The 22,318-nt window shown below is 44.0% G+C and overlaps 1 protein-coding gene across 3 annotated transcripts in view; it reads right to left on the reverse strand.

Moving 5' to 3' along the window:
• The window catches only part of R3HCC1L (R3H domain and coiled-coil containing 1 like), an 866,695-nt gene that overhangs the window by 118,931 nt on the left and 725,446 nt on the right, over positions 1–22,318 (reverse strand). For all 3 annotated transcript variants that reach the window (XM_078643564.1, XM_078643562.1, XM_078643563.1), the window contains exon 4: positions 20,943–21,118. In XM_078643564.1, the coding sequence (XP_078499690.1) occupies positions 20,943–21,118 (176 nt within the window). The remainder of the gene's footprint in view (positions 1–20,942; positions 21,119–22,318) is intronic.

Consider the following 22,318-nt stretch of genomic DNA (forward strand, 5'->3'; position numbering starts at 1 on the left):
TGACTGCAAGCTGCAGGCAGGGTAGGGAGAGGGCCATCCACCAAGAGGTTAGGAACATGCACCCATCATTCCAGGGTTGAAACTAATAATCGATAGAACAGATTGGTTTTAGTGTTCTGCTAGATGAAACTGAATGGAATCAGTTTGAATGTGAATCTTGTCCTGTTTAGGATGTCTCTAGTGCTCGAAGCACCGGAACCAGTAAGCTATCACAGTCTCATTGGTCATTAAGAGATTTGCTGTTTGAAAGAATGTAGCCACCTTTTGTGAAGGAGGAAGGCCTCCGTCATTCATAAGACCAGAATCATCTCAATTAACTGAATCCTCTAGAAAGGATCAAAGGAAGGTCTTGGCTGCATCACTCAGTAACCAAGCCTGATTAGGTCCTCTGTGTAAGTGTTATAACTCCGTCCGCAGCCTCTTTGGACACTGATGTACCTATACCAATATACCAGTTGACCCTCTGCTGATGCTGAAAACTTGCTCCTGCCGGCAGAATCTCAGCACAGAGCTGCACTGAGATCATAGGACCCATATCACAAAGGGAGAGAAGGAGGAAAGAGCACCCACGCATTTTTCCTGTATGTAAGTTAACTACCACAACAAGTGGAGTACCAATATTAGGGATACAAAAACAAGATTCCGTCTTGTGTTGTAGAGGGGACCTTGTCCGTAATAATTAAATAGGAAACGGGTGAGTGTAACATGAGGGAAGCAATCCTTAATGAAAGAAGATGTCCCACACACATATTTGTGTCATGTTTCATCATAGACATCCTCTCCCCACCTTGGTAAGATGGTGCCACCAGGGCAGACTCAGACCTCCAGAAAAACTTGGCGGAAGAAGGGAGTTCTTACATAAAACTTACTGGATAGAAACGGGATTCAGATACTCTAAAAATACCTCAGATTCTCGGTTGTCACTCTTATTTGTGAGTACTTTGGGTATAGTTAAAAACAAATCGCTTGGAGGGTGTTTGAGCTCAATGGTTCAAACCCGTCTAATAGTCGCCAACATGTTTCTGCCCACTCAAAACCCTAACTGGTCTGGGGCATTCTTCAGGGCTGCGGGATCCCTATCTAAGATAAACCACTGGGCTTGTGCAGGTATATGTGTTAGTGAGGGAATGTTACCATATTATATTTTTAGCAACGTAAGTAAGAGAGCTAACCACCTTCTGAGAACACTCAGGACCCTCAAACCTTTCCTATCACAAGCCGATTTCAAGCAAGTGGTCCAAGCGCTTGTTTTACTGAGGCTTGACTATGGCAGTGCCACGCTATGTGCCCCCCCCCCCCCCAAATACAATTTGGCCCCTCTAAAGGCATAATTGAACGCTGCGGCCAGACTGATTACGGGCACCAAGCGAAATGCCCACATCTCCCCGGACCTAAAATCTTTAAACTGGCTGCCCTACCAAGGTATAATTGAACTAAAGATTGCTTGGCTATCGTACAAAGCCCTCCACTTCAAAACCCCCAACTACCTGGCGCAAAAGTTAGAACTATCCGGAGGGGGTAGACCGTCTAGGAGTGCTAATTCCCTCCTCCTGAAACTCCAGATCTTTGGCAGAAAGATAACATGTCAACGACCCTTCTCGGGCTGTGCAACAAAAATTTGGAACTCTCTTCCACCGGAAATCCGTAGAATCTCCTCCAAGGTTGATTTCAAACTGGAAGCAAAAAGATTCCTCAAGAACAAGTTCTTACCTCAACAAGAGGAGCGAATGTCAGCTCTATGCGCATCGGACATACAAAAAGAATGGTTGTTAATCTTGTATTTTACTTTTGTATTTGCTCCCCTTGGTCATTATGTTTCAGCGACTAGCCCATTCTACGCCTACCCGAGGATTTTATTTTGTGTGCACTATTTGATTCAATGCCTATGTATATTCCCTATTTGACTCATGTACTGATCTGTTATCTCATTTCCCTCAAATTGTAAAGCGCTCCGATATCCTTCGGGATTAAGTTTGCGCTATATAAAACTTTATAAAATAAATAAATAAATAGCACCCACCGTGTTACTTAAGGTGAATCCTACTAGGTACCCATCAAAACCTTCACGTAGAGGACCCTAAATTTTAGGGGATACCATTACATTGGTCACGGTGGGTGTGACATCCTTTATAGTCACACATATGTCAAAAGGAACATCACTCCAGTGCACCTAGACCTTCCCGCTCCATGTTTTCTTCCTGGATGGGGACATAGAAGGAGATAACCTAGAGGTGCTCCAAGCGTGGAAAGTCATTGATCTGAGCTGCTGCCAGCAAACATCAGAAGCTTAAACCTTTGCTGGGAGAAGGTAGGGGGGCAGGAGATTTATTTAACAGTTTTATATAGTGCAGGAGTATCAAAGGGTATAATGCACTTTATTTATTAAAAACAACAGTCACGTGAAGGCTATACATTAAAGACTGAACGGAACAAAGAAGAGGAAGAATGGGGAAAAGATCAGAGAGGCAGGCAGAAAACAAACTAGGAATCAAGAATGTGGAGGAGAGCAATACATTGGCTAACAAGAGGACAGGAAGAAAGAGAAAATGAAGGAGTGGCATGAAGTGGAGGATGAGAAAAGGAGAAAAGAAGGAGGGGACATATCTGGGAAGGTGACGAAAAGAGAGGGAGAGTAGACAAAGGGGAAAAGGCTGAGGAAAAGGAGAATATAGTATAACAATGTTAACGAGGATGAGGGAAGGAAAGCAATAACAAGAAATGGTTTGGAAAATTAGTATTAGTGGGAGCAGGGATGGGAGGGGTGAGGAAGGGAAGGAGGGAAGGATGTGGAGAATGGCCAGAATGGAGAAAGGGAGGAGAGAGGGGTGTAGGAGACATGTGTGCATGGTGTGGGCAAGGAGAGGGAGGAACAGGTTCATTGGGTCACATGGTGCCTGAAGAGATGATTCTTTAGGAGACGGCTAAAGGCCTGAAGGGTGGGTTTGGTTCTGATTTCCCCAAGAAGGGCGTTCCAGAGTAGAGGAGAGAGAGGAAGATCCAGAGTAAGACTGAAGCAAGGCATGAGAGTTTCGTTAATTGACAATTGCCAGAAGAAGGTTGGTTTTACTCCAGATCTAACTTAAGATGGCGTCGGAACAGGAGTGCTCACTATGAGCTCCTTCCTGAGGGTCGGGATCACTATCAGTATAAATCCCCGAGCTACCCTGCCATCCAACCCCCAAATTGATCACCCCTGAAGTACCTTTTTGAAAGCTGTCCCGGGTTCCAAAGAGCCATCGCTGACGAGCTTGCCACTGAAGCCCCGACGGAGGAAGGATAGAAACGCAACCTGGTCAGGTTGTTGGCAGGACTCGCATCTTGGATCCTCAGCCCTGGCTGAGCGTGGTGAGTTGAGAATCCCAAATGGTGGTGCCACTGTCCGCTGGTACCGTAGTCTCCCTCCCGAGTCGTGATAATCTGCTGAGTGACAAAGGAGAGCGTCAGACCATCATCAGGTTTCTGGAGGGTAGTGGAGCGTCCTGGCTGGTGGCGAGGCCCCACTGCCTGCAGGAACCGGAGCCTCCTATCCTGAAAATAGACAGGCCGCAGTGGGACAGTGGAGAGCTGGAGTCACCGGAGGAGTTTGGAGCGTCATCATAGTTGGTCGAGGGTCAGAGCTAATACCCACCACCTCGACACCGGAGGGGAAGGGATCGTCGGAGCCCCCGGATGTTGCTCAGCGTATGGTTGACCTGCAGCCTCTTTATTTAATTGTTTGTCTGCTCGGCCTTCTTAACCCGGCATGCGCTGGCAGTACCCCAATGGAGAAATTGTTTCCGCCTGCCACGACACCGGATGGGAAGAGTTTGGCCGCAGTTGGACAGAGGGGAGTTACTGCCCACCTCCCCTGCCTGCCCCTCTTCCTCCTCTCCTTGAAGAGCCTGACCAGCCAACAGAACACACCCACAATTCCTGTACGCCCTAGTAACAACACCTGCCTCCAGCCGCGAGAAATCACCACCAACACTACCAGAGAGAACGAGACCCCACTACCCCCCTCCGACAACCCCCATCCCTCCCAACCCACTTCGAACGACTTCAACACACATTATGTGACTCCCAACCCCCTCCTCAGACCCACATGCTATTTAACACCAAAGCCCCAACATGACCCCTGCCTCCCCGCACCCTCGGCCCTGCCTAGAACCCACACGGACAGCTCAGCTCACTCACAAAATGGCAAATTAACGTTAGGCCCCCCCAGGTTTAACATACCCGCTCAGAACACCCACACCGACATAAAGACTGGGCAGCGGCTCACCCTGCTTGAAAGCCAGATAGCAACCACAATCCAGGGTTTTAGTGAAATCCTAACCAACCTCCCCACACCGTATCCCCTCCTTCTCAGCAGAGGCTTTCCAAGGCTCCCCAACCGAGATGGATCTCTACCCCCTCTCTAATACACAGAGGCCCAAAAGAACTAGAGATGCAATGTCTGCGAGTGAAGTGGCAGATCACGTTTCCTCGTACGACAATCCTATTACTGCCAAACCCCAATCCAAAATCCAGGTGATCACCGGACTGGGAAGAGAACAGGCCCCTCCAAAATCCCTTGACCCCCGGCCACCCGCACTATCATCCCAATGGTCCCCGAACAGAAAAACCCAAAACAGAGACATCCCTCACCAACTGCATGCTCATAAACTGCAGATCAGCCACCGTCGTGGGTGAGGATGGATTCCGCTAGCTCTGTGGGATGCTTGGTGGCTGATCCGACTGCCGGGCTTCCAGCAACTTTCCGGTCGTGGTCGCGCCCCAGGCAGTAGAGACACACGCGATGACAGTCCCCGCAGTTCTTGAAACCGGGCATCCCTACAACACCAGGAGTCAATCGACTCGAAAGGATGAGGTAAAAGGCCTCAAAAAGCTCAGTCAAAAAATTACTGGGGGTACTTTCTCTTCCCAGATCTGCACTTGCTGGCGTGGAAAAAGAAAGAACTGACGTCAGCGCGCGCGTGTGCGTCTAAGTAGCTCCAGCGTCGTCATCCTGATGCTAACGCCGCACACGGAGCCGCACAAAGACACCTACCGACGTGCAGGGGTACTGCTGACCAAAAACTTTCCGGATCCAGTCTGACGCCTGGAGGTAATTCTAAGGTAAGGAATCTATCACTACGTGTTTCTTTCAGACTGAGCTGCTACACAGCAATAACCTTACCCAACACTGCTTGGAGGAAACCCATAATAGAGGAGCAATCCTAGATGCCATTATGGCCCAGCACGACACAGTCACAATAGACCACACCCTGCCCGTGGATTGGTTCGACCACCACTTAATCCTATTTCACCTCACTCAGCCGACAACACTTAACCCCCCCCCCATCCAAGACCCTCCAAAATGGACTAGAAACTTTACTTAGAATAACATGACTGACCTAGAGTAAAGGGTTAACTCTCTCCTCACTGCCTCCACGGATGATCTATCCACAACAGAACTCACCACCCACTACAACACAAACATGACATCCATTCTAGATCAAGTAGCCCACTTGAAACTAAAAAAAAACAGGAACATCCCATCCAGATCTTGGTTCAACACGGACATTAACAACGAAAGGATTTTGTTCACTTGTAATGTTCTCATGTATCAGTTCTGTTCCTATTGTGAAGCGCTCCGACACCTTCGGGTAAAGTCAGCGCTTTATAAAAATGCATAAATAAATAACTAAGAGCTACAGAAAGAGTATGGAGGAGTAACCCCTCCACAAGCCTACATGAACACCTCTAAGCAGACTGAAGGAAATACAAAAAACACATCAGCAGCGAAAAATCCACCTTCTTCTGCGCAGCCCTGGACAACGCAAAAAACAGGCCCAACAAACTGTTCAAAATCATCATGCAACAAACCTCCAAGCCCCGTAATCCTCTCTACAGGCCTCCAAGTACTCCAAGGACTTGTGCGAAAACTTTTCCAACTTCTCCGAAGAAAAAATCACCAAGGTTGAGCTCTCACTGGACATCAACGTCTGCAAAAGCCTGCCCCCTGTGACAGTAGACAGCACGCCCAAGCACCCCATGAAAACCTGGAAGTCCTTCAACCCCATCCCAGAAACAGAGATCCTCAAACTGATCTCCACCTCCAAACCAGCCTCTCACATCCTTGACCCAATGCCCACCCAACTGACCAAAAAAACTGAAACTCTCCATAGTCCTACTCTGGTGCAAGATCATAAATAGCTCCTTAAAAACCGGGATCATACCTGAATGCCTCAAAGTTGGCCAAGCCACGCCACTACTAAAAGAAACAGGCCTTGACTCCAAGGAACTGAATAACTTCAAATCCATCTCTAATCTCCCCCTCCTATCCAAAATCCTTGAAAAATGAGTCCTCCTACAACTGATTCAGCACATGGACAGCATCAACCTTCATGATCCCCACCAATCGGGTTTCAGAAAAGGCTATAGCACCGAGACCGCGATCCTTAACATCACAGACGACATCCACAAATCCCTCGATACCGACCAATGTTGCCTCCTCATTCTCCTGGACCTATCGGCAGCCTTTGACACTGTTGATCACCAACGTCTCCTTAAGGCTTTACAAGAAAGGGTAGGTGCTGATGAGGTGGCCCTACGCTGGTTCTCCTCCTTTTTACACAGCCGCTCACAAAGGATAAAGATAAAAAATGTTACCTCCGACCTACACCCTTCAGCAAGGTTCAGTGCTCTCACCTCAACTGTTTAACATATAAATGGAACACCTCACCACCTTACTCAAGAATTTCAAAATCCCTTTCCACCTACATGCAGATGACACCCAGATCTATCTAGAAACCTCTATGACATTCACAGACTAAATGACACTCTTAAAGAAATCCAACATTGGCTGTGGCTTAACCACTTAAAACTCAACCAAGACAAAACTGAGATCCTCCTAATCTCCAACAAAGAATAGAACCCTCAAATTTCTGAATGGCTAAAAGCTTGGGATGCTCTCAACGGCAATCACACTCTGACCAACTCCGTAAAATCATTAGGCATCACCCTAGACTAAAAACTCGACATGGCAAAACACATCAAGAATGCCTTCGTAAATCTGAAGCTACTCACCAAAATAAAAGCATTCATCCCAACCAAAGACCTCAAACAAGCCACCCAATCACTGGTGCTATCCAGACTCGACTATGGGAATGCCACCCTCACTGGTACAACAAAATGTCACCTAGCTCCCCTGAAAACTTCTCTCAACGCAGCAGCCAGAATGGTCACTGAAATTAGGAAATACAATCACATTTCACCAGCACTCGGAGAACTAAAATGGCTCCCAGTGGAATTGCCTGCCAGTTTCAGAGCTGCCTGCCTCACGCACAAAGCCCTGCACACAGGAAAACCGGAGTATCTGGCTGCTTAACTCAAAAGAGCTGGTCAGATGAGGAACCTCAAGTAGCCCCAGCACCTTACTACTCATCCCTATGAAAACACGCAAACAAAAAACTGCCATACGGTCCTTCGCCGGAAACGCGCCCAAAATCTGGAACTCCATCCTAGTCGGTAGCAGGACTATCTCATCCTTCACAAAATTTAAAAAACACCCAAAGTCCTCTTCCTCAACCGCTCCCTCCCGAATGGATAGCCGCCGCCTAAATGCAAATTCCTGCTCGCCGTTGCTCCCAGACAGTGGATCACTAAGACCTACCTCCTCCTTGCTATTTGACCCCTACCTGCTCCTCCCCCCTAAGAGGTTCAACCCAATACAACGTGCACTCAATGAGGTTATCTCAAGACTCACGTACTACCTCAATGCTGCTCAGCACACTTGGACTTCCGAACCAATATGTATAATACTGCTCTATTGTATGACTCTTGCACAAAAACTGTTGTAAAGCGCTCTGATACCCTTGGCTCAGGCCAGCGCTATACAAAACTCCTTAATAAATAAAATAAACTCCTGAGGTCTCTCATGCTGCCAGATAGCTTGAGGAGATTAGACAGATAAGAAGAATAGTTAAGAATGGATTGCTTTGAATGCTTGACATATCTGTAACCTTGATTCTATCCAATGCAGCTCCACTAGGACTGGTAGCTCAACTAGGACTGGGGTGATGTGAACAAATGCCCCTGATAAAGAGGCTGGTGGTGGCATGCAAGACATATTTGAGAGGCATAAGACCATAGGAACAGTGTTGCTGACGTCCAGACATGACAGAATTATTATGTGAGATGCAATTTTTAGAAGAGTAGGCAACCAAAGCCTAAAGGTGAAATCTAGCCATTTTGGCGGTTTTGTTTATGTGGTGTATTATAGTTAAGAAAGGGTCCAAGATCATCCCAAGAGCCGAGACAGTGGAGGAAACAGAGGGCAAGAACACTGCAATGTTTAGTCGCTTCAGCAGGCCAGGATTAAAGAACATTTTGTGTTTAGAAGAGACCAAGATGAATCAGTCTTTCTGGTATTGAGACCGAGGAAATTATCCTTCACAGAGATCTGAATGTTCAGAAAGGGCCATTTGAAGAATAAGGATGTCTAGTAGTTTAGTTATTCTGAAATAGATCTGGGTGTCACTTTTGCGTTGGTGAATAGAGACACTTGCTCCATCACAAAACACAAAGAGGCAATCCACATATAAATTAAAAGAGTTGGAGTCAGAATGTAGCGTTGCAGGACCCCACATGATAATAGGGGCCAGCTCAGAAAAGTTGCCTTCGACCTTTGCAATTTGACAATGGAAAGAAGGAAAGGAGGTGAACAGGGTCCTTAAATACAAAACAGCATTCGAGGTTTATGATCAATTGGCCCTTTATGACCTGCAGCGTAATGAAAAAGACACTCTAAACCTTTATTAGTTCTTTGGATGCTGACTAAAGCAGAGGCAGCTTGGATGGAGTGGACACAGCACATGAGAGCATAGCTATTCTTCACTAGTAAGATGACCACTGCATCAGTGCTTTGGTTCGCATTGCAGAAATGGATGAAAAACCCTCCCCCCACACGAGTGGATTTGGCCTCCTGAAATTGTGACATCGAGTGTCTGATGAGTTTTCAGGAAGTCATTGTAAATTCCAAGCCTTGGCTGAAGGTGGAGAGTTGGTTCTTTTTCCATCTGAAGTGACTCCTCTTCAACTGTCTGTTTCTTGGGGAAGAGGAGGCTGCACCTGAGTTTTATAAGCAAAAGGATTAATGTGTCTTGAAAAAAAGGTGACCTTCACCAGCGGGTATAGTGGATGAGGTTTCTTCAGAACCGCTCGGATATCACTCAGCAATATGGACATGACTGTACCTACCCGGAATACCTCAGAGCACAGTCATCATGGGATGAAACAAGTTCTTGCCATTGAAGGGGAGGTCAGTTACTTTTACCTGTGCCTCCAGCTTCATGTCCGAGGACTTGAGTGGGAAGTGCCAGCGCCCAGCCAAACTGGAGCTCATGATCATGGCGACAGTGTCAATGAGGCCCTTGGCTATCTACAATTTCTGATAAGAAGCTTCAATGAACTGGTGGAGTATGAATTTGTAATTTTCCTGAACACAGTTCAAGAGCACTGAGGTGTATCCTTTGAACGAGTGACAGGGACCTGACGTGACTAAAGTGACACATGGTGCTATACCAAACTCCCAAATAAATAAAGAAACTGACCTCACAATGGTGTGACCTTTAACTTTTTCTCTGGGAGAACCTGTTGAATGGGTGCATTTTCTTGTCACATACAGTTGGACATTTTGCCTTCCATTCCATGCAAGGAAACATCACTTTATCTCTGAGACAAAACACAATCACCACCACAGTTGGAGACAGGATTTCAAGACACAGAGACTGAACTTTCCTTGGGAGTCTGGTACTCTGAGATGGCAGACTCAAAGAAAGATTCCCTTTTAATCTCTGGAGCCTCTTTGAGAACCTAGGACTCTATGGCCAAACCAAGTATGGCTCTGAGCACGGGGATCTCTTGTTGCCACCTTTGCTTAGATGCTTTCAATCACCAGGAGTCTTAATGGATTGGGCATCTGTTGTGATGGGAATATCTCTTGCATGGTATCAAGTTGTGTTTCCCTGCCCTACCTGTCCAACTACGTGCATCTGGCATCCTGGTTTTGGATATAGCCCTGGCATCCCTGGAGGGATACACCAAAGGTGCACTCATTGACAGAGGACTACTATACCTCTGTGTATGTAGCCTACTCCATAAATGCAGAGTGTGAGTCAATGAGTTTGAGTTTTAAGTGTGATAGTGTGTGTGTGTGTCTGTGTGTGTGTAAAAGCCAGAGTAATTGAGGCCTGTGGGATCCAATTTGTATGGGCCTGGCCTTTACAAAAGATGGAGGTGAGGTGATTCTCCCAGACTTTGGAAGATAGGAAACCTAATATTGAAGTGAGGGGAGTGGAGGCCCATCTCCTTTAGAAGTTAACAGAGGCATTTTGCTAGCAAGGAGCTGATTATTTTCTGGAATACTGCTATTTGGTAGGTGGCAAGAAAGATGGGTGGAACAGCAGACTCTGTTTTGCAGAGGTGAAGAAGCGGTAAGAATGCGGGACTATCGTTCGACATGCCTCTCCTTGAGACTGCCCCTGATGTTTACGAATCTTATTCCATGTCCGCCTCTCTTCCCCGCAGGTTGGAACTGCCACCGGTCTACCTGTAATCATTTCTCGCTTCAACTCGTAGGTAAACACACCCTCAGGTTATTTCATGCACGGCCCCCGGTCAGCTTGATACACGTATTGATTCCGATCCCCTCACTTCTTTCATTCGCAGTATTCGTAATCCTATTGAGCCCCTACCCTGAACACCAGTTCGTAATTTATGCTTTAAGTGTGCATCGTTGACATTGTTTTTTACTTCACAGAAAACAGTCACTGGGTGTACTAGCGCCCACTTTGGCTTATCGAGATAGCACAGCTACTACGTCCCAGCCGTAGGTAAGCGAGTTCTCTTATCGCCATAAGCACTGAACCTCAATCACTGCCTTGACGTAAGTCACCCGCATACAATACAACAAGATAGTATGGCTACCACGGCCCTGTTCTCCTATCGCCATAAGCACTGAACCTAGATCACTACCATGACGATAATCACATGCATGCAACGCCATTAGACACCAGTCACTGCCCTTAGAGCTTATTGCCAAAATACTTGCACTGCATAAGAAACATTATGTTTTCTCGTCTAAATACAGCATTAATTACCATGATAATTGAAATAGTGATATGTTTTGTATACACAAACTATGCAGCAAGGATTGTTGTCACATAGACTAAAAGTAGTTTGCAACTGTTTTGTTTAAACAATACTTGGTTACCCATGCCTTCCTAACCTTGTTATCCCTTTCCCCCCCCCCCCTTTTTTCCCCCTCTTTCTCCCACTTCGTATGTGTTTCCTCAATTGTAATGTATAGTTTTATATGTTTCTTTAAGTCAATAATGCAATGTTACACAGGCATGAATTTAATGTCCTTAGGATGATCCCTTTATTCTTAAAAAGGGGATCGAAACGCCGTTGACACTGCACACGCTATATGCATACGATTGTATTATAGAACATATTGCAATAGTGTGTTTCTGTTTTATCAGTCTGCAAAAAGTTTTATTGAACGCAGATCTCACGTTGCTCTTGCCTGAACCCCTCCTTCTGTATGTCAAACATTCCTTGTGGTAGTAGGACACAGGCTGTGTCCCACTTGAATTTGTATAAATAACTGACTACAAAACGTTTATACTTTATATTAAACTAGCAGCCCGCCCCGACGTTGTCCGGGGCAGAAGGGGGCTGGGGCCAGGACCGCTGCAGGAGACGTGCAGCAGAGCGGCCATCAGCGGGAGCCGCAGAGCGTACTTACCAGCTCCCGCGCCGCCGCTTCTCCCCGCATGTCGGGTGTGTGTCCCTTGCTCCTTCCTGCGCTCCCACCAGCATCGCCGCTCCTCTCCGCGCTGGGCACTCCAATGTTGTGTGTCGGTCCCGCGCCACCGCTCCTCCCCGCATGTAGTGTTTTGTTCCCTTGCTCCTTCCTGCGCTCCGGTCCGGACAGCGAACGTAGCGTTGACGTGACGTCACGCCCACACGCCATTGCGCCTCTCGCAAGCGTTGTGACGACGCCGAACACCGCGTGAAATCACTGTATCCATACGCCCATACGGACTACTTTTCCCCTAACGTCCCCCCCACCCCCTAATGTATATGGTGTGGTTTTCTATAGCCTATGTCCATCTCCTGGACCTCCCCTTTCCAACGCTGTATTGGGTGTTGTGATTGGTGGTGTACTTTTCGAGTTTACCTGGCTCAAAGGACACAGTTCTCTCTTTATAATAGTAGTATAGATTTGGTCCGGCTGGAATATAGAAACTATTTAGTCTATATTTATTTTTCAACGCATAACTTGCTCTGTCTAGGGACCACTGTCTTTAGAAACAGGAAGGGTTAAGTTGAGGCCTTCCATTTAGTCTATTCTTGATTACTCTTTTTGTTAGCTGATGAGAGCCAGGGGCATAAACCTCACATCTCTTTGTGATTCTGTTGTGGATGCTCCAGGCTGGAGTCTACCCTGCTGTGTGAAGCATCACTTTACATAAAGGCTGTGTCTGGAGAGCAGCATGGAAATGACACTTGAAAGAACAACCACATCAAACTGGTTCTATAGTTGCTGATGGTGGATACACATCTTCTGCTTGGGTGTGGTGTAAACCATGGTACCTAATTATTCCATTTGTTTTTCCAGTTCAAAACCCTTTGTAGCCACGAAAGGGAGTGTTACGCAGAGTTCTCAGAAGAATGCTTTGCAACTAAAGGTGATGTCAACCTGACATCCAGCTTCACTGAAGTGAAGTGCCATCACGTTAGTGTGGATTTCATGCTGGAAGAATGGAGTACCTGGTATGAAGTGCCTGGAAGCCTGACTGATGAGAGAAGGAGCCTGCTAACCCCGAAGGAGGAGTATCTCTTCAGGAGAAAAGAGGTGCATTGTGTTCCAAGTACGGCCCAGAACAGAGAGACTAAGGAGAGCAATTTGTGGTCTCTCTGTGCCGATTCCTCGCCTCCACAATTATATGGATCACAAAGGATTTGGCCCAAGTACCTAGGCCCCCACCCCCAGCTCCCAAAATTAGGTTAAAAAGTCTGGGCGTTTGGCTTGACCATTCTTTTAAATTTATCCACCAAGCAGTGAGGGTGACAGGAGCTTGCTTTGGTACACTCAGACTACTTTGAAAGATCCTCCCCCTCCTTCTATTTGCTGTCAATTGAAACCTGATCTAGGCACTAGTCCTGTCACGACAAGACTATGGCAACTTCCTCTATCTAGGGGCTCCTAAAGCAACGTTAAGTTTGCTCTCTTATTGTTTTTCTCATTGAGACCTAGCCACTTGACTGATGCCCGGTGGAGCTACTTGATAGCTATAGAGGAGATGGGCTGTGGACTTCCCCCTCGGCCGTCACATACCCAGCCGGACTTTGGGCAGACTCTCCTTCGTCTCTTCATCCATCTTTTCTCCATCCTTTCTCCCTCCTACACCTTTACCCCACCACCTTACCCTTCTAAGCTCCATTTATTCCGTCTTCTGACGCTCTTGAAATGTTTTCTCGTAGCTGATGTAATTTTGTAACTTTTGGATTCTTATGTAAAGCACTCTGATACCTCAGGGTCTAGCCAGCGCTATATAAAACTCAAATAAATAAAATAAATAAAAATGATTATCCGTGAGCCAGAAATGTGTGTTTTGCAGGATGAGATTGAGGGATAGGATGTCGTCTGGGGAGGCGATTTTGATATACATCTGAGTGTCATCAGCATACATATGATAATGGAGGTTAGCGGATTTGAAGTGATTTGCTAGTGGTTCCAGGAATAGATTGAAAAGAATGGGGGAGAGGGAAGATCCCTGTGGAACACCCAGAGTGATCGTATGGGGCTTAGACAGAGATTGGTTAATTTTGACTCTCTGGAATCTGTTTAGGAGGAATGAGGAAAACCATTGCAATACAACCCCTGATAGGCCCATCCTTTGTTCTAGTAGTTTCAGTAGACCATCATGTTTGACCGTGTCAAAGGCGGCCGATAGGTCAAGTAGTATCAGAAGGCATAATTCATTTCGATCCAGCATTTTTAGTATGTAATCAACAACATGAGTAATTGCAGATTCAGTGCTGTGACCTTGACGGAAACCTGAGTGTTGGTCAAGGAGTTGATAGTTATATATGCGATCGCAGAGTTGGATCTGGACACATTTTTCCAAGAGCTTTGCAAGAGTAGGGATGTTGGAGATGGGTCTGAAGTTATTAGGATCAGGGCAGTCTATGTTGTTGTTTTTTTTAAAGTGGGGGTTACTTGTCCCGCTTTTAGGCAATCAGGGATAATACCTTGATGTAGTGAGGCATTTACAATCTTAGTCCATAGTGGGAGAATGCATGTTTTGATCTCATTCAATATAGCCAGGGGTAGCGGGTCAGCAAAGTGATTAGATGAGTTTAGTGATGAAAGAATGTAGTAGATGTCTCTTTCGCCGATTGTTGATAAGCTGTCCCAGGAGGCATTGTTTTTGGCGGGGTGTCTGGATGGAACGCTCCATTCATTGTACTGGGAGGAGTAAGAGAAGCGAGATGAGGCAGCAGATAGCAGTTGTTCGCTAGTTGCAATTAATTCTCTATCTTTGTAGTTTTTTCCATGAAGAAGGCGGCCAGTCCTTCACAGTTTGGGAGGGTGTTGGATTTGGGGTCTAATGGGTTTGATGCATTAAGTGATTGCTGCTTGACTATTTCGAATAGTTTTTTAAGCCTATTTCTGGCTTGGTCAATTTAAGCTCTGAAGAAATTAGCTTTAATTTGTCTAATTCTTCTGTTGTATATGTTCCTGGTTGCTCTTAAGCGTTTTAGAATAACCAAGGATGGGGAATGTCACTAGGCTCTTTCTGCTATTCATGGGTCTTTCGGTGTTCACGTTGTCATTGAACCAGGGATTTGATTTTTTATTGGATATTTTTTTTGTTGGAGGGGAGCACAGAGTCCATGACTTTCAATATGAAAGTATTATAGAAATCTGTGAGGTCCTTGACATTATCCATGTTGGTCGGTGGAATCATGGTATTATTGCAAAGGGTAGTTAGTTCATTGTGGTTTATATTACGAAGACTCCTTTTCCCATATTTCTTTTTTTCTTCGGTTGCCCTTGCACCAGTGTCGTCCTTGAATTGATGAGGAAGGTGATGCGATAATGGTCTGTCCAGTCACAGGGGCTAATGGACTCCAAGGAGATGTTGTCCGTCTTTGAGATTATAAGGTCCATAATCTCACCCTTGTTGTAAGTTGGCCTGTCACAAATTTGGGACAACTCGTGATTTAAAAGGAAGGCCTTTAGCCATTCACTGACTGGTCATTCAGATTGTTTCATTGTAGGTTAAAATCTCCCAGGAAGATCTGGGGCCCTTGAAGAATATCATTCATTGTAATGATTTCCATCATTTGTTCGATGAACAGTGAGTTATCGCCCAGAGGGTGATAGAAGGCATGAATATTACAAATGGATTTATGTTGCAATCTACTTTGATGCTGCTAAGATATTCTCATGTAGTTAGAGTGATAGTTTCCGGTTGAGATACTGAGAGAGAGTTGCGGTAGATGCATGCTATTACTCACCTGTTTCTTGGGACTGTCCAGTCGAATGATTTTGAGACTAGTAGTCTTTGATGGGATGGGATGAGATGTTCTGTTTAACCATGTTTCTGTGAGGATAACTATATCAAACTTACATGAGAGGATAAGGCTGTAAATATCTGCTGCTTGTGTTTGTCGATCTAAACTTAAGGAGCATGCATTTCAGCTGATTATTAGAATGATCAGAGGTCGTCCGTGATATATTGACATGCTTGAGGTTGTCATTTTCTACTACTTTGTGATTGTAGCTCGGTTCTCTGAATAGGTTCACTTGGAGGGTTTGGATATGATTTAGTTCAGCCTTGTTAGTATTATTTTCGGTCCAATAAGAGAGGAGGAGTTCATGGATCTCACTGTTCAATAGATCATGATTCAATCTCTTAGGAAGAAAAAAAGTCATTGGGGAATGGTATAGACCCTGAACCAAGCTTGGATAAGTGTGGAACATGGAAGGTGGGCATATCTGTATGGAAATCAGTTCTGAATACTGTGGTATTATCTGAGTCCTGTGAGAGTCGTAGATCTGATGTAATGGACATGAGTCTCTGGAGATCATCCTTTAGATGATGCCGGCTAGGATCGATCTCGTTGAATCGCATTTCCCAATAATTGTATTTACTGGTAGTAGTGGGTTGGGTTTGGAGGTCAGGGGATGGAGGGAAATTGTATGCTGCGCCATTCTGGGGGAAGCAATCTTTAATGGGGGCCTGGCTTGCATGTGCATCTGAACAGTTTAGTTGAGGACATGCATGGGGATAATTTGATATGGGTGGAGGTGTGGAACGAGTGGTAGTAATATGGTCAGTAGATCTGGGTGACCTAAGATTAGAATGGTGCTGGAGTATAGGTTTGTGGGCATTGTTGTTCCATGTGCATGGGAGCGTTGTGGGATTGCTTCGACCGCTCTCGCTGGGACGCCCCGAGGAGGTCAGAAGGGGTGTTTCGGGTGTTTGGGGAGGGAGAAGTTTGATGAAGTTGGGGTTTGTACTAGTTCTGGTTTTTGGGAGGATGGCAGCAGCTGTTTTTTTTTTATTTGGGAAGGGGATGAGGTTGATTGGAATACCTTTCTCGAATGGCTAAACTATGGAGATTCTAATCCTAAATTCACAGCCAATAAAAGTCAGGAGTCCATTGATTTTTTAGGCATTAAGATTAAAGCAATCGATGAGAGGTTATCTGTGGAATTATATGTGAAACCATCTCATAGAAACACCTTGTTACACCACACTAGTTACCATTCAAAATGCCAGAAATATGGGATCCCATTTAGTCAATTTTTGTTAGGCACAATTGTAGTGACAGGAAAGCTTTTGAATTTCATGCAGAAACCCTGAAACAAAAATTAATACAACGAGGGTATCCAAAAAGATTAATAAAAGAAGCCTATAAAAGGGCTAAATATTCCAACAGGGACAGTCTTTTTGAGACCAAGGATAGGTTGGTAAATACAGAGTAAGGAATAGTGATGGTGTCGAATTTCAATGGAATGAGCCATAAATTAAATAATGTGATCAATAAAAACTGGGCTTTGCTGAATAAACCAGGTATGATTCCCTTACAGGAACCAACATTTGCCTATAGACGCAATAAGACGATAAGGAATCATTTAGTAAAACATTTAGGGAACCTAAATCAAGCAATCAGATGAGCATTAAGGACGGCACCAAAGTCAAAGGCAATTTGCCATGTGGTACCTGTACTCATTGTAAATCAATCATTAAAGCACAAAAAGTAGACCTTAAGGAAATCTCTCACTGGATGAATGGTCATGTGAACTGTAGAACGAAAAACATTGTTTACCTGATAGTATGTCCATGTCAGAAGGGATATGTAGGAGAGACGGGCCGCGAAATGCAACTTCGCCTTACGGAACATAGATCAGCCCTAAAAAGCATTAAAAAAATGCCCCATTGGTGGAACACTGGGTTGAGAAAAACCAAAAGGAGGTTGATCTTAATTGGTTCATTTTAGAGATAATAAAAGTATCAGCAAGAGTTGGAGACATTGATAAAAAGAGAAAACAAAGGGAGCAATTTTTTATGTCAAAACTTAAAACATTATCAAGGTTTAAACAGAGAGAGGAATGGGAGAGACTTATTAGACAGGATTAATAGAAAATAGTGATAATCCTCTTACTGATTAAGTGCAAAATTGTGGTATTTACCAATGGGAATGTTTACAGTTTAGAAAGTCTGACACTATTACTATCAAGGAAAACAATGTGTGGGAGTTGGAGGAACAGAAAAAACTTGCCCTGATCCCCCATTTTATGATGGATTTCTGTGTTTTCAGTCATTTGACTTAATATACTTGTGATGTGAATATTGGCTGTAATTATTGCCATGATAAGGCACCCTTTATGTATTAATTGAGATTGTTTGGAAAAAAATCCACTAATGAATAGCCTATGTAGCACATTACGATTGTGATTACAATGTAAAGTGTGAATGGTTGCATAATAACAATAAGGAAATAATAATAAAAAAATGAAGATAATGATTGAAATGATTGTGGGGCAACCTCAAGTACACTAAATATTGTACATATGACTTGAATGAAATGCACTTGAAAAATGGAGGTTAGAGCTCTCTTTTGTAGGAAGTAGAAATAAATAGGATGCACATCTTTTTGAAATAACAGTAGATAAGATGGTATTACGAATAAATATCGCCTACAATCAGACTTATTTACTTTCATCATACAGGTCTTAGTCTCGCCCTAAATTGTACAGAGTGGCGGCTGTAGGATCGCTAAGGGTTAATTATAAACCCCAAGATTACAGCTGAGATTATCCAATAAAGGCATTTTATGTGAATGACAGTACCTCCATAAAAGGGTAAGGGTTGCAGAAGAAAAACGGGTGGCCTTTAGATTTTGCATTGATACGAATTGAGTTAGCAAATTTACGGTTTCACTAATTTATACCATAGGCATAAACAACACCAACAACTGTCAAAATTGAAGGGATAAAGGATAGACATGAAGGCAGCAGCAATCCAAAGTGGGCATTAAGATAAAGACCCCCTGTGTGAGTATGTGAAATAGCGATGAAGTCTTATAGGACTAATACCACAAGAGGTAATGGAATTAATTAATAACATTGATATTCCTTAACAGAATTGAATAGATCTGTCCATACTGAGATGGAAGCTTGAAAGACTATTACAGGATTAATCACCTGAACCCCTAGCGATTTAAGAGGGTAAGCTACTGATCTCTATTTCAGATTAGTGCAGTATCAGGTAAAGGGTTTAGGATTTAGGGACTGCCCTGACTTCGAATAAAATCAAAATAAGGGAGGTGGAACCCTACATAAAGATTACTGTGATACTATGTGGATCTTTTGGTTTTAACATAAAAGTGAATAGTTAAACCAGTTGTACAGCCTCAGAAATAATAACAGAGATGTATGTCAAGTAGGATTGAGTATGTTTTAGGAATCCAGGGGTGTTGAATTTTGAATACATCCCGTGTTGGAATTAGTTAGTACACACTGAACCAAGGAAGGTATGATATATATATGTAATACAAGCACGCGTGATAGACACGAGTTTAATTGTATGTATTTATTTTTAGATTTGTTTTATGAAGATACAAAATTTTTAAATGTTCAGTCCTGAGGAAAGTGTTTTCCAAAGGAAAAAGACACACCGAAACGCGTCGACACAACTGTATGAACTGTAATGCAATAACTCTTTATATGTGATGTATTAGTCTATAAAGGGGACAGTATTGAATGCAATATTGTAAAAAAATTCTTTACTGAAGTGAGGTATTTTTATGTCAAATTTTTACTCTTTATATCATTGTGTATATGTTTTTAATTGCACCAAATTAAGTGTCTAGAATCATAACAATATCCAATTCTGTTTCTTTTTATAAAATAATAAATGAGGGATATGATTCTACGTGTTGCCACATATTGTTACAATTAGATTTCCTTTGGTTCATTGCATGTTGTTGTGATTAATCACATTATTATTGAATAACACAGAAAGGAAAACATTTTTGTTATCGCTTTGCATTTCCCTGTCCTTTCTGGTCTACCTGGGTAGAGGCATTCCCTTGTGGTCTCTGATGCCCTCTCCAGAACAATGTTTGTATCCATGTTCAGTTCCCAAAATGAGCCCTTTTGTCAGGAGGGAAGCCGAGAGATGCTGCCATGATTGAGGCATCCATTTTTGATTGCCAGATGGAAAGGCAGACACGGAGGTTGATGGACCAGCAGGTGGATTGGGACTGGTGGTGAGAAATGGAACAGAGTGAGGAGGCACTCAGATGGTCCTTTGGGAGCTGCACCGGAGACGGAAGAAGTTGAACTAGAATATAAAGTATATGCACCTCAACTTACGACTTGCAGGCCATGGGCCCCCCTAGCATTCAAATTTGTATCCAGTACACTCTGAAAGGAGTCTGATATGCTTTGAAGTACAGAATAGAAGAAAAGCCACTGTCCAGGTAGCTGCAAAGAATTTGGCAATAACTGATCCAATGTCTTCTACCTTGAAGAGTCGGATAATCCAGAATATATATGTCAGAGAGATGAGCTGTAGGAAATAATGCCATCTTTTGCTTCTGCAGGGTTTCAACAGGCGGAGGAGGCTGTAGTGGGTACATGCTAAGTGTGGTGTGCCTCTGGTGTCAGGATGGTCTCTCAACAAGTCTGTAGTTGGTGAGTGTGGAGAGAGGTTAGTGAGGTAAGGGCGTTGTCCATTAGTGCTTCCATTTCTTTTTTGTGCTTCTTTGTGATTCATTGGGAAATGCTCTGTGTCTGACCACAGGGTGAGGAGTTGCCTCATGTGCTTTTCTTTGATGGAGACCCTTCACTAACTGAGGATGTGCAAGTTTGCATCTTAAATGCCACATGCACCACGTTGAGTTGCCTGTCAATGGAAAAAACTGTGGTTGGAAATTGCCCCGGTCTCAGGAAGGACATTGGAAACACAGATTACCATCTTTTCACGTTGCTGCAATCATAATGCCCTCCTTGTGGATAACATAGAGCACAGTAAGAAGTATGAGAGCCAAGAGATCAGGGAAGCCATAAAAATAATTAACCAATGGTGAAAGCTTTGAACCTTCTACTGCTAATCATCTTACTCGCACCCCAATCTGCATTAATTTTCTGCACTTACCAGGCAGTATCATAGGCGGCAAACAACCCAGTTGTACTTCTCAGAGATTCAGTGTCAGCTTCACTTACAGGTTATTAAGTAATGGAAGGATGTGCTATAAGCTCGATGGAAAGGGCAGTGTGGGTTGCTTGCTTCTAGTTTCCAAGCTTGGTATGTGCTACTTCTACAGCAGAGAAAATGGGGGGTGAAAGACCATGGAGGTCATTAATGCTTAAAAAAACAAATACTCACTGGTAGGTTGAAAAAGCTAGAAGCAAGTCCTCAGCCTTGAATTCTGGAGGGAAATCATAGATTTCAATAACATGGGAAAGTTCTGAATCATCCAGGTCCAATTCTGTGGGCTGATGGCTGTAATAATTATATCGAGGCTCCTGGAAGCTTTCCTCATTTTCTTTATTGCCTGCTAACTAGAAAAGAATAAAGAAGTCAGATAAACTCTTCTATTTCAATTTTATTTTTAATTTACAAATTCAAAATGGTATTTTTTGCCAGTTTTGAATTCAGAGCAATGTTATCTCTTCTGTAGTGGTAGCACTCTTGTTCCTTTCAACAGTACCTTTGGGAATCTAGAATACACTGCCATTCCTTGTCTGTCAAACCCCAAATAAAATTCAACAATGCCAATGTGTTGCAACAGGAGTTGGTGCATCAACATATGCATTCATTACAATGCAGGAACATAAAGTTACAAGCTGAAACACCTGTGCGGTCTGGCAGCCTGGACAAAACAACTTCCTGTCATCTTAACCCCACAGTTTTCAAAGGCTGCTGTTGGCTCAGATTCAAAATATTTCTTTAACGCGATTAGTGACAACAAACGTATGCACTCTCACAACTTTATCATGAGTTTTATTACTGAACTTCAGTTGAGCGTACAATGCAGCTCTTGTTAAACGGAGTGAACAGGGAACCAATGAGGACGGTCCTACACCTGCCGATGAATGGAGTGGCAGTATGTCAGCTGATCTGCATAGCCTGTCAGATAGATACATGGGTGATCATAGCACTAGCAACAGTAATCATTTACGTAACAGCTGTGCCCACCACATACAAACCTCTCATGGCCCATTGATTCGAGGAAGGATCAAAGAAGTGGGTCAAGTTGAAGCCAATCTGCCATTCACCGAGGTTCGATGAAAGCGGGATTAAAGCCTAAGTCAAAATATTATCGTGGTGATGGGGTGAAGGTGGTCCCAACATTCTGCATCTTGAGCTTCTTAATATAGTTTCCCTGCAAAGCTCACTCAGGCATGCCTAGGTGGGAGAGTAAGAAGCATGAACTCTGACCATAAAAATATTTAGGTTGGTGAGGCAGCCTAAGAAATCTGACAGGCAGAATCTGAGCACAATCATAAACAGGGAACTGACCACTTCCATCAAAAGAATGCTAACTTAGAAATATTCTATCAAACAGTATTAAAAAAGAGATTAACTTCCAGAGTTTTGCCAATCAACACAAATCATTCATAAAGAGAGGTAGCTTCATCCATTTAAAGCAAGGACATTTTCCCCAAGGCTTACAAGTAAACATTCACTTTTTGTTGCCCGGTTATTCACTTGATTTATCACTAGGCGAAAAGCTTACAATCACCTGTAATTCTGCGTCC

Source organism: Lissotriton helveticus, chromosome 5_1 (assembly GCF_964261635.1).
Source record: "Lissotriton helveticus chromosome 5_1, aLisHel1.1, whole genome shotgun sequence".
In the NCBI taxonomy this organism is placed as follows: domain Eukaryota; kingdom Metazoa; phylum Chordata; class Amphibia; order Caudata; family Salamandridae; genus Lissotriton; species Lissotriton helveticus.